At 43.0% G+C, this 12,435-nt stretch overlaps 1 protein-coding gene across 10 annotated transcripts in view; it reads left to right on the forward strand.

The window, feature by feature from the left end:
* The window catches only part of SRPK2 (SRSF protein kinase 2), a gene marked incomplete at its 5' end in the record, with an annotated part of 223,919 nt that overhangs the window by 188,829 nt on the left and 22,655 nt on the right, over positions 1-12,435 (forward strand). For 8 of the 10 annotated variants that reach the window (XM_079932073.1, XM_079932074.1, XM_079932065.1 and 5 more), the window contains 4 exons: positions 3,610-3,775; positions 4,921-4,946; positions 6,422-6,668; positions 7,277-7,759. In XM_079932073.1, coding sequence (XP_079788199.1) covers positions 3,610-3,775; positions 4,921-4,946; positions 6,422-6,668; positions 7,277-7,759 — 922 coding nt within the window. The remainder of the gene's footprint in view (positions 1-3,609; positions 3,776-4,920; positions 4,947-6,421; positions 6,669-7,276; positions 7,760-12,435) is intronic. The other 2 variants (XM_079932067.1, XM_079932066.1) reach the window with 2 other exon arrangements.

The raw sequence follows: 12,435 nt of genomic DNA on the forward strand, positions 1-12,435 counted from the left end.
TTGGGAGGAAGCTCACTCTGGGTGGCCAGCAGGCCAGGGAGACACCTTCAAGTGAAACCTCCACATTAATTATTCCCAACTCCCTCCTTTTATGTCTGCGACAGGACCTATTTCTAGCACGCCGAGGTGGAGAAGAGCCAGTTTATGTTGTTAACACCATAACAGACAGTCTCTGACACGGTTCATAGGTGCCTAGAAGAAACGTTAGAGACTGTGCTGACCAAGCCCTTGTTTTCTGGCTGAATTTGAGGTCAGGGAAGGGGAGCCATAGCTAGTCAGTTCCTGAACCAGAGCACGGTCTCCTGGCTCCCAGCCCGGACTCTGCCTCCAGGTCTGCACTGCTGCTGACTCACACGCAGAAAACTGGCCCCGCCCCGGGGTGTGACCTCCGTCCCCTAAGTGGGATGCAGCCCCGTCAGGGACCCCTCTGTGGCTACGCTGATCGCTGACTCCTGGTCAAGCCGATGGCAGCCCAGGGTCTCTGCAGCCTGTGCTGCCTCCTGCTGGTGAGGCTAAGTATGGTTTGTAGGCAAGAGAGACATACTGTGATAAGACAAGTGAGGCAACAGAGGTCTATCCTGGGGCATGAAGCTTGCTTGATTCATTGATTGTTTTTTTTTCACAATCATAATTATTCACTGTAAATGGTTGTAAGATTGCCCATCATTATTGTCGGATTCTGGATTCTGGGGTGCTTAATTGCTTTAAGTTCACTGGCTGTGAACAGAAATACTGTTTTTGAAAATAAACCATTCTTCTTATAACTAAAGATTTTTTAAAAACTATATTAGTCTAGAATTAAAAGGATCAGAGTTTTATCAGGTAGAGCCCATTCATATTATAGATGGGGGAAATGAGACCCAGAGAAATTTAATAAGTGACTTAGAAATTTAATAAGTTATGGTTATTAAGTCAGTATCAATAGAAGTCTTCTGACTTAGTTCATTTCTACCATTTAGTTTGAATTTCCTGTGAGCTAGACCGTGTATTTGTGAGTTTTCCATACATTATTTCTAATTCTTACCATATTTCTGTCTAATGGATATGGTCCCCCTTTTATAGATATGAAAGTGGAAGCTCAGGCAGCTTAAGTACCTTGCCTAGGGAATGAGTGATTGAGCAGTAATACAGGGGTGGTCTGAGTCCCAAGGTCGTGATTTAACAGTGCGCCATGCTATCTCTTAACTGTTTCCTTTAAGATTTGTGTTATCTTAATTGACTTAATTTATCCCGGTGATAGTCTGTTCCTTATGTTCATTGTCAGACACAAGCTGTGCTTCTTGAGGAAGGTTAACCCAGTTGAGTGCAACAGCCAGTATTAAAAATCTGGAACCTTAAATTCTTACTGAAGACACTTTGCTCCTCTCAAGTGCCTCATTGTCCTTGGAATTCATTTAACACCTTTGGATACTGGATCAGGTTAACTCTTATCTGAGTAGCTTCTCACACAGTAAAACAACCTAAGAACTATGAAAGAACTAAGGTGGAAAGTTAGGAGCAACTTGTGCGTGGGTGGTGGTGAAAAGATATTTTTGGAAAGATGCTGACATTTTAACTTTGAGTTAATATTTGATGATTGAAATGAAGTTTCAGTTGGAATAATTTAAAACAGTTTAAAGTTTCTAAAAACTCTTAATTCCTTTTACTCCCACAGGCTGGAAGTCATCAGTGTACCTGTCCATTAATTTCTTGTACTTCTCATAATTTCTCTTGTTATTCAGATATAAAAACTCCACATGATATTTCAGTTTGTTGAGAGAAGATACGTGAATGCCAGTGAATAACATACAGGCTCGTTGGATTGTGTTCCCTTCAGGATTATAACCTTATTCTCTATGGAAATATATAATGATCTCTTTCTTCCTATTGGTTCTTTGACATTTTAAACATAATTTAAATATATTCTAATCGAAGTATTATCTAAAACATTCAATATTAATTTTAAGGTAAAAAGTCAAGGCCCAATGGAGACAGGGAACTTCTATTGCTATGTGTCAAACATCTAGAAGGGTGTATGGTCTGTTACAGTTGTTCAGTCAGTGAAGTCATGTAAAAGTATTTCCAAGGAAAAGTTTTTTTAGATATGTGTGGGGATTTTCATCTTGTTTAAGAGATAGGTCTCCCTTTCATTTTCTTCTGAAACCTCTTTCCCTTGACTTACTATGTTTTGTCGTCTGTTAAGATTGTTTAGCCAGGAACTCAAGGTAGACAGGAGCATTGGGTTTTTTGCTGAGAACTTGTCAGAGCTGATTGATATTATATATCTTCTGCTTGTCTTTTTCTCACTTCCTTGTCTAGTGTTGTCAAGGCCCCTAAATGACTTAAAATGTTTGAATGAGGATGTTTATCAAATGTTAATGTTTATTGAGCTTGTAGAGTTTCTGGTGTATGGGAACATGAACTGTATTTTTTAAATATTTTTTTCCTTATGGAAAGAATTGCAACAATTCCCCTCTAATGGAAATAATTCCAGAAAAACTTTGGCCGTGCATTTAGGTCACCATACTCTGTAATTTTTGTGATATATATGATATGTAAATGATATATATAACAAGTACATGAGTGTCTTGGCGTAGCATTTTCTTTTAGTTCAGTGCTATAGTGTTGCCTGGATACCAGGGCTATTTAATCCTCCTTTCCTGCAGTATTAAAAATGTACACACATCATTAGCCATTATGGGGATGCAGATCAATGAGATACACACTGCACACCCAGTAGGGGGACTAAAAGAAAAAGACAAGTATTGGCCATGATGAAAAAATCGGAATCCTCGCACGCTGCTGACTGGGGTGTAACATGGTGCAGCCATAGTATAAAACAGTTCGGCAGCTCATTGAAAAGCTAAATGTAGAGCTACCGCATGACCCAACGACTGCACTCCGAGGCATATACCCAAGAAAAATAAAAAACATATGTCCACACAAAACTTGTACATGAATGTTCATAGCAATATTATTTATAATAGCCATAAAATGGAAACAACTCAGATATTCATCAAGTGAATGAAATGTGGTATTTTCAATGGAATATTATTTGGCATTTAAAGAAATGCGGTATTGATACATGCTACCCTTGGATGAACCTTGAAAGTACTGTGCCAGTTACAGAAGACCACTCTGTATCATTCCACTTATATAAAATGTCCAGACCCAGCAAAGTAGATTAGCGGTTGCCTAGGGCTGGAGGAGTTGGGAGGAGAGGGGGAGTGACAGCTAATGGGTGTACAGTGTTTTCTTCTTTGTGTGATGAAAATGTTCTAAATTAGATAGTGGTGAGGGCTGTACATCTAGAAACCATTGAATGGTACCTTTAAAAGGGTGAATTGTGTGACATGTAAATTATACCTTACTGAAGTTGTTATTTAAAAGAGTATATGTATAGATGCGTTTGCTTCCATGAGCATAAATTATCTCCAGGATGATACACATTGCTTGCTTCTGGGAAAGAGCTGGGATCCTCTGGGGGCCGGGGTGGGAGGAAGATTTTTACTAAGACCCTTTGTATCCATTGTATTTTGTACCTTGTAATGATTTTAACTATTTTACAAACAAATGTTAAATAATAAAGGTATTAATAAGTCATCTCCTCTCTTGATTTCACGTGATCAGGTCCTTCAGGGGTTAGATTATCTACACAGTAAGTGCAAGATCATTCATACTGACATAAAGCCGGAAAACATCTTGATGTGCGTGGACGATGCATATGTGAGAAGGATGGCAGCCGAGGCCACCGAGTGGCAGAAAGCGGGCGCTCCTCCTCCTTCGGGGTCTGCAGGTGAGGGCTGAGCCAGCTTTGTTTCAGTCTGTGCGGGGCATTGAGAGCCTGCCAGGTTGTACACTGGGGGCAGTTGAGTCAGATGTGTATGTATTAGGGGCTTTTGTAAGAGCCTGATGACTGGAAGCCGCTAGACCTTTTTCTTAAGCAGGAAGATGCCCCAGTTAAGTTATACTTTAATGTTAGAATTACTTTGTCCTCCCTTAAAAGGTCATTGAATTCTTACCTGCTGCTTCATCTCCTTGGAACACTGTCCTGTGTTGCCCACTTCTCTGCAGAGGACTGTCTCTTATAGCAAGAGGTCTCATGTAGCCGAAGTTCAGTCGTCAGAGTGCTTCCTTGACTCCAGTGAGCACAGCTACATCAATCTGAGTCTAGCTGGTGGATTTAGAATTAGTTTCAAAAGACTTCAGGGTGGGAGAAGACCAGCTGACTTGAGTATTGGTGTATGTAGTTTAATTTCTGGTTTTCGCAGTGTCGTGGTGGCAGTGAAGTGTGGACGGTGCTTTCACCCTCTCTTCACATGCTGTCTGCCCTAGTGTGTTGTCAGGCAGGCACGAGGACTGCAGGGCAAAAGCCCTCTGTCTGCCTGGGGCTCTTGGGACATGCACCACTTCTGAATCTCGTTTTCTAACATCAGGGTGTTTTTTAGATCACGGAACCATAGTCTATCAAGCTTCTGACACTGGCCACGTCTGTTCATGTGATTTCTAGAATATTTGCTGCAGTATTGGACTTAACTTTAGTTGTATAAACTTGTGAAATAGTTTTCAAACATAGTTGTGTAAGTGAATTGTTCATTTCATTGTCTTTAAACAAATTTGGTTGGATGACTCTTCTCCATTTTCTTATCAGTCAGTGCTTTGGGATTGTCTGTTTTTGAAATGAATGCGTATTTAATTTTAGATAAGTAAGAGAAATGACTCCATATGAACCACTATGGCTTTGCCTTTTAAGAGCCAATCATTTGTTTGAGTTGGATAAACTTTAGGTCTCTCTGATTCAGAAGTTTTAATATTTAACAGTTGTTGAAGTTGCATAGCCATTAAAAGACAGTAGTTATTTCATTTTACAGTTCAGATTACCTACATAAAGATAAGTATCTATTTCGCTCTAAATGTTCATTTTATTTTGTTTTGTTCTAGTGAGTACTGCTCCACAGCAAAAACCTGTAAGTACCTACACATATACTTATATTCACCTCCATGTCAAAAGTGACTATTCATTATTGAACTTTTCGAATTGTAACATTAGTTTTTGTTTCTTTCTGCAACAATTTTTCATTAAGGATTGTTCGGGGGAATTGGTTGTGCATTTTTTTGTTCCTTTCTCAATCACAGATGTTGTAATGTATTTTAATATAAAAGACAGTCATGTTTATAAATGCTGGGTATCCTTGATTATGTAAGACAATGTTTTGATAAGGGGAAGTGATTTTTGGAGTTGGGGGATAATTAGAGCTGTCCCAAATGCTGTCTTTGTTTTCTTCATGCACTTTCTGGAGTGCTCTTGGCTGGGTCTGGTAAAATGGGAGGTTATAGAGATAGGGTTTTAAGAGTGATTGTTCCCAAAACACTTTATATTATTTCTGATCTGCCTCTAAGTTACCTGTTTTTCTGAAGCTGCTGTTGTGATTTTTTTACTTCCAGGTAGTAGTTAAATATGAAAGAGTATTATCTTTGTGGTCCTGTCAGAATGCTGAGTGTGAGCAAATGAAACAAGCTGTTTGGAATTAAATCCTACCCCAGCGGAGCTAAACCTGGCTTGGTTCCAGTCGAGCATAGAATATATATATATATATGTATGTCTTGAGTTAATGGGTCATCTACAAGTTTTAAAAGATCTTTATGAACCAAAAGCTTTTGGAAGGAAATGTGCAGAACTTCAGAGTGCTGCCAGCAGCCCTCAGTTTGGAATGGAAGTCTGAGTAGGAGAGGGAGATGTAAGAATTATTCCACCTGGCCTGCTGAGTTCTGCTGTGGTTTGAGCAGCTTGTTTTGATTATTGACTCTGTGAAAGACTGGAGGCTCTGGTTGCCAGTACTTTCCAAGTCAGCTTGCCATGATTGGAGGCAGACTGAAACCATGGCTTTTTCTTTTTTCCCTTTACTTCATGTGCTCATTTTTTACAGTTCCTGCAGTCCTGGCTGTTGATAACGGCTCAGTGTGTGAGACCCAAACACAGACAGTGCTGTTGACCAACAGTGAATGAAATACACCTGATTTGGCAGGCAGTTGAGTAAGACAGTTAAGGAGAAGGGGACATTGTTACTTTATAGACAGGCAGCAGCACATAAAACTTGCAAGAGGTGCTTCTTGTTTAAAGGCAAGAGTATCTATCTCAGCATATTTAGTTCTTTCTTAGAGTTTAAAGGGGAAAGACTTGCTGCATTTAAGCTATATTCCTCTAAGGCCAAGACCTGGTAGTAGTCCCGTTACGTGATATTAGCACTGGTTTCTTTTTTTCTGGTTTTGCTGTAACCCTAACCGTGATGTGGATCTCATGTCTGGGCATATGATTTTAATTGAATGCGACCTGAGAAAAACAGCCTGTGTTGGTATTTGCCATGCTGCCAGCACTTACGCTGTTGCATGGTGCTTTAAAAAGAAGCAAACTGACCTGTGGTATTTTCTTAACATGTTGTAGATAGGAAAAATATCTAAAAACAAAAAGAAAAAACTGAAAAAGAAGCAGAAAAGGCAGGCTGAGTTATTGGAAAAGCGCCTGCAGGAAATAGAAGAATTGGAGCGAGAAGCTGAAAGGAAAATAATAGAAGAAAACGTCACATCAGCTGTACCTTCCAATGAGCAAGATGATGAATACCACCCAGAGGTGAAACTAAAAACAGCAGGATTAGAGGAGGCAGCCGAGGGTGAGACTGCGAATAACAATGGTCAGTGGAATCTGGAGACAGGGCTGCATAGGAGCCCAGGAGCTCCCACAGTAGGGACCCGCCCGGTCACCACGCAGGGTGACTTGGTGCTGCGCTGATGCTTCAGACAGGAGGGTGGTTTCTCTCCAAGGCCTTGTTGGAGAGCGTGGGGAGTTGTTTGGTACTTGCTTTGTAAAATGTGTGCCAGAAGTATGTTAATATTTCAAAATAGTTTTTTTTTTTTAATGTCAAATGTCTGAGAAACACCATGTCTTTATCATGCTAACGATTGTCCTTCATTTTGTAATTAAGCTTTTACTTAACGGTAGTGTACCCTCAGACTTTTTCTGAAGATTATAGAGGAGAGGGTAGAAATGGAAGTACGGCTCCATTTATGCCCATTTTCCCAAAGAGCTAACTTTTTCTAATAAGAGTAGGCCAGTTATTTAATAAATGAAAGATAAGATTTAGAGTACCTAAAGATTTTACCCTGAGAGCCAAGAGGTGTCTGCTCTGTAGCACATGAAATTAGCACATTCGAATTTGTCTCTTGTTGGAGGAGATGAGTGCCTACTGCACTGTGTTACGGAGAGAGACAAGTTCTCATTCTTACCCTTCAACTTTTTAAGGCGAAGCTGAGGACCAGGAAGAGAAAGAAGACACTGAGAAAGAAAACACCGAGAAAGACGAAGACGATGTTGAGCAGGAACTCGCGAATGTAGACCCTACTTGGATGGAATCACCCAAAACCAATGGCCATATTGAGAATGGCCCATTCTTACTGGAACAGCAGCTGGACGATGAAGACGATGATGAGGAAGATTGCCCGAATCCCGAGGAATATAACCTCGATGAGCCAAATGCAGAAAGCGATTACACATATAGCAGCTCCTACGAACAATTCAATGGTGAATTGCCAAATGGACGACATAAAATTCCTGAGTCCCAGTTTCCAGAGTTTTCCACATCGTTGTTCTCTGGGCCCTTAGAACCTGTGGCTTGTGGCTCTGCACTTTCTGAGGGATCCCCGCTTACCGAGCATGAGGAAAGCAGTCCATCCCATGACAGAAGCAGGACGGTTTCAGCCTCCAGCACTGGGGATTTGCCAAAAAGTAAGTGTCCCTTCCCATCAGGTGTCTGCTTTCAGTGGTCCAAGTGTCATACCCTTGACACATGCTGTGAAGGGAATTGGCTGGAGATGGTAAAGCCGTGTATGTATGCGTTAACCGTTTTCATTTTATTACTTCTGTACTCATGAATAAGTTAATGTAATTTTAAATGTATTCTGTGCCACTAGGCTCTCTCTTTCTCTTTGCATATCAGGTCCCATTTCTGAGTTTTTTTCCTTGTAATTTTAAATATATTCTGTGCCACTAGGCTCTCTCTTTCTCTTTGCATATCAGGTCCCATTTCTGAGTTTTTTCCCTTCTTCCTGTCTTTAGCTAGTGATCATACATTTGCAGAAACCTTCCAAACCTAGCATCTCACCCCTGTAGCTTTTTAGCGTGTGTAGTTTAATTCACAGTTTGTACTTCCACCTGACAGTGTTATATTTAGTTTTTGGTTTTTTGTTTTGTTTCGTTTCTATTCAAGGAATAATGTGCCTGCTCTTTATTTGTAGTGAGGAGGAAGTGTCCTACTTTATTTTGATAGCTGTTCTTGATTATAAGACTCTTCTTTTGACATTTTAAAGGAAGCGGTGTGGGTTTAAATGTGATGATGATGTATATATATCAAAACCTGATTTTGAGGGTGAGTGCCACATGACAGATCTCCGCCTGTGGCATGCTAGGGGACTTCAGTAGGCAAACCCTGGGTGTCACACACAGTTGGTCTCCATTCTGGCCCACAGTGGAAGAGCTCAGAAACCTCCTCTGCTCCCTCTGCTGGCAAGAATGTTAACACATGGTGAGTCAGTTGATGAGCCGGCCCTGCAAATAGCTCAAGATGTTCTGCAGCCCCTTTGATTCCAGTAGCTGAGAGACCTGCAAAGCCTTCTCTGTTACTCATTGGCCACAGCTAGTCATCCTAAGGATATATATAATTTTTAACTGGACAGACACATTCTGCTCCTGTTTACCTTTACCCTGACCAAAGGGTTTGAAGGTGCTTAATGAAATGCCTTCACGAGGAATGTAGCCTCATCTGAGGAAAAAGCCACCTCTGTGTCTCCTTTACTGTCATTCTGCTCCCATATTACTGCTGACACTTTTGGTTACCGAGCGCATGTGTGTAGGGGTGTCTCCCCACCTAAACAGTTCTCCGGCAACAGCTCGGTGTCTTGCAATTGAAGTGAGGTCTGACACTACTTGGAGAGAGTGTCAGATCCTAGGGTTAAGGGCTCAGTCTCACAAGACTGTGTCGGTCTCCCCCTGCACTCCCCCCACATCCATCCCAAGTCCATGTTGTCACCTGTGCTTCTGAACAATCGGCTGTAAATCAGAGGTTCCTGTGACGCTGCCCTGGGGCTGGATTAATTTGTTAGAGCAGCGCACGGAACTCAGGAAAACAGTGTACTTGCTAGACAATCAGTTTATCAAACAAGGATGTAAGTCAGGAACATCCAGATGGAAGGGGTGTGTAGGGCATGGTGGATGGGAAAGGAGGGAGGCTTTCACGCTCTTGCTAGAGACACCACCCTTCCTGCAGTCTCTCACGCATTCCTTCATATCGTGGGCTCATGGATTTTTTTTTTTCTCTTTAATTAACACATCGAATTGTGTGTTATCGTTTACAGCTTTTTTTTGAATGCCAGGATTATCCCACATTTGGTCTGTGTGAGCCGCCTCAGGTTGGCTCTTAAGTCCTTTTGACAGAACCCCGTTATTCCTCAGGTGCCCCCTTGCTCTTCTAGAACCATGTGCCCAGGTTCATACTTTCCCTGCCCCAGGCTGGAGTCGGCCATGTCTCCAAGTAATTTTTGCTATTGATATTTTTTAAATGTTTTTTATAATGTACATAATATATAGGAACAGTAATATGTGAAGTTCATAAACATGCACATATTGAAATGAGTGTTCAAACATCTCTTACTGGTGGAGTAAACAGTGAAAAGGTTTAGTAATCTCAAGTGTAGCGGAGTCTCTTCCCCATTTATTTTTGAGACATAATAACAAGTGTCTGTGTGAACGTGGCATGCTTGCTCATGCTTCTGTGCCTTTGCTGACGCCTTCCCTCCTGCTTGGAGTGCTTCCTCCTGTGTGTTTGGGCACACCTCTTTTCTTCTGTTGGGTCCTCACTGTGTTCCCTGGCAGATCCCAGTTCTTGTTCCCCTCTTTTCCTGCTGGTCACACTTTTCTTCACTGTGTGTTAGTTGTTCGTTTCCACTGTCTTCCTCTTCACTAGGATGTAAATGCTTTGAGAGTGCTGTGTATTTCCGTCTTTGTATCCTCAGCATCTGACTCAGTGCTAAGATAAGCATTTATTGAATAATGAACCAACAAATCAGTGATACCTGACTATATTCTTCCGTTCTTCCCGTTCTCCCACCTTTGCCCATTCACAGTCGGAATTTTACTTTGTCCAAAACACATTCTGTCCCCAGCACCCTGGCTGTTGCGTGAATATTGCATCAGGGAGAAATAGGAGGTCTGTTTTTTTCATTGATCTAGTCTCTTACCAAGCTGACCTTTTCGTTGATCCAGTCATTTATTTGGAGGCCCTCGGCTTGGGTTTGCAGCCTGGTCTTTGGATAACCGTGGACAGCCTCCCGCAGGGGAGGTGTTTTGTTTCCTACATGGAAGGGGTATGGTCTAGAGACTGGAAGTTGGCCACCACATACTACGAGAACATGAGGCGAGAGAAACATCCTTCCCTGAGTTTGTGTAGATCCTTGTCGTTATAGCAGAATGGATACGTTAGGAAATAGTAGAGGAAAAGCTGGGGCCACAATGAGAAGATTGAGAAAGAACTTACATGCCAGGCTAAGGATGTGAACTTCTCCCTGGAGTAGTTTTGTAGCCATTGAAGGTTGAGAAGAGGAGGGTTCCTCTTGGGTTATTACTGCTGGAGCCGTAGCACGTATCTGGGCTCAGCACATCTGAAGCACAAAGGCCTGGGAGCAGGGTGGTACATGCAAGGTGTATGTTGAATCCTTTCCCCCTCGCCTAGTAGTGACCATGTCAGTGGCGGTGCTTGGCTAGGCTGCTGGAACATGACTCCACACTCTTCTCACTCCACTGTTGCTCCTAGTCTGTTCCCCAAGGAACAGTCCCGAGAGAGCCTTTTTTTTTTTTTTTTTTTTTTTTTTTTTAGCGGTACGCGGGCCTCTCACTGTTGCGGCCTCTCCCGTTGTGGAGCACAGGCTCTGGACGCGCAGGCTCAGTGGCCATGGCTCACGGGCCCAGCCGCTCCGCAGCATGTGGGATCCTCCCGGACCGGGGCACGAACCCGTGTCCCCCGCATTGGCAGGCGGACTCTCAACCACTGCGCCACCAGGGAAGCCCCCTGAGAGAGCTTTTGAAAGCACATTCCACCCCCCCACCGTGTAGCATAACCCGCAGAGGCGTCATTGTCCAAAGCTTACAGCCCTGTACTGTCCGTCCCGGCCGCGCTCTTTCTGATATCGTTCCCCACCCGCCTCTATGTCCCCTGCTCATTCTGCCCCTCCCACACTGTCTTCTTTCTGAGCTTTCTCAAGGTTGCAAGCTTGTTTCTGCCTCTTGGCGCTTTCCACTTGCTGTCCTCTCTGCCCAGAGCTTCTCTCCTCTGTGCCTCCCTTTGTTCAGGCCTCTCCTCAAAGGTCACTTTCTCAGAAGAGACGCCGTCTGCACACCCGCCCGTGGCCAAACACCCTCATCAGTAGCCGTCTCCTTCCTCGGCTGTGTTTTTCTTCTTAGCATGTAGAGCTGCTTGACATGATGTGTGACTCATCCATTTTATTTATCACCCGTATTCCCAGCAAGTGCGTGAGTTTCCTAATTTGGGATGCGGTGGCGGAACCTTGTATGTCTTGTTGATTCTCTTCCCAGTGCCAGGGCAACGTCTGGCACATAGAGGGCACTCAGTAAATACTCACAGTACCTATTTGTGAACAACTAGGTCAGGTTTGGGCATTAAGTCTCCTAGTTCTGCTCTTTCTTTGGGCTGGTACTGAATCTCCTGCGTATAAAGAGGGTACTCATGCCTTCCTTGTAAGGATGTTTTAAACATAAAAGTGTCAGTGTGGGGCTGCTTCATCACTGAGGCCCCACCGGCTGCCATTTTCCTGGTTCCTAGGATCACCTCAGATGGAGTGAGTACAGTGTCACCCAGAGACCAGGTTATCAGAATGACTTCAGGACTCCAGCCCTTCCTGAAGTGAAGTCTTCCCGCCTCTCTCTTCCCACTTTTCATTCCCTCCTTGGTAGAAGCAGAGAGCAGGGAAGAGCTGTGATAGTTGCATGATAGTGCCTGAATCACGGGAGGTGATCTGATTTCTGGGCATAGCAAAACTCGTACGACTGCACAGCAAGTGTGGCTGTCCCTGTGTTTAAACGGGCCTTTTTGAGTGTTGTACTCAGGTAACCTTTTACAGATTACCTAGAGCAGGAAACTAGCACGCTGGGAAAAGAAGTGCAAGCGGATTCTCTTTTACGTCCTTTGCGTTCTTAACACAGTTAAAATTTTGAGGTAAATTCCCTAGTATCATCTGGAATGCATCGTGCGCCTGGTAACCACGCACAGACACAAGCTAGGAGAATAACAGCATGTCACCAGAGACTTGGTCTAGTGCTCGTAAGTGAGGGATATTAAATACAAAGAAACTATACAGGTGGCCCCTGAATTAACCATGGTTCGATTGTACGAT

This window comes from Stenella coeruleoalba (assembly GCF_951394435.1).
Source record: "Stenella coeruleoalba genome assembly, chromosome: 9".
NCBI lineage: Eukaryota > Metazoa > Chordata > Mammalia > Artiodactyla > Delphinidae > Stenella > Stenella coeruleoalba.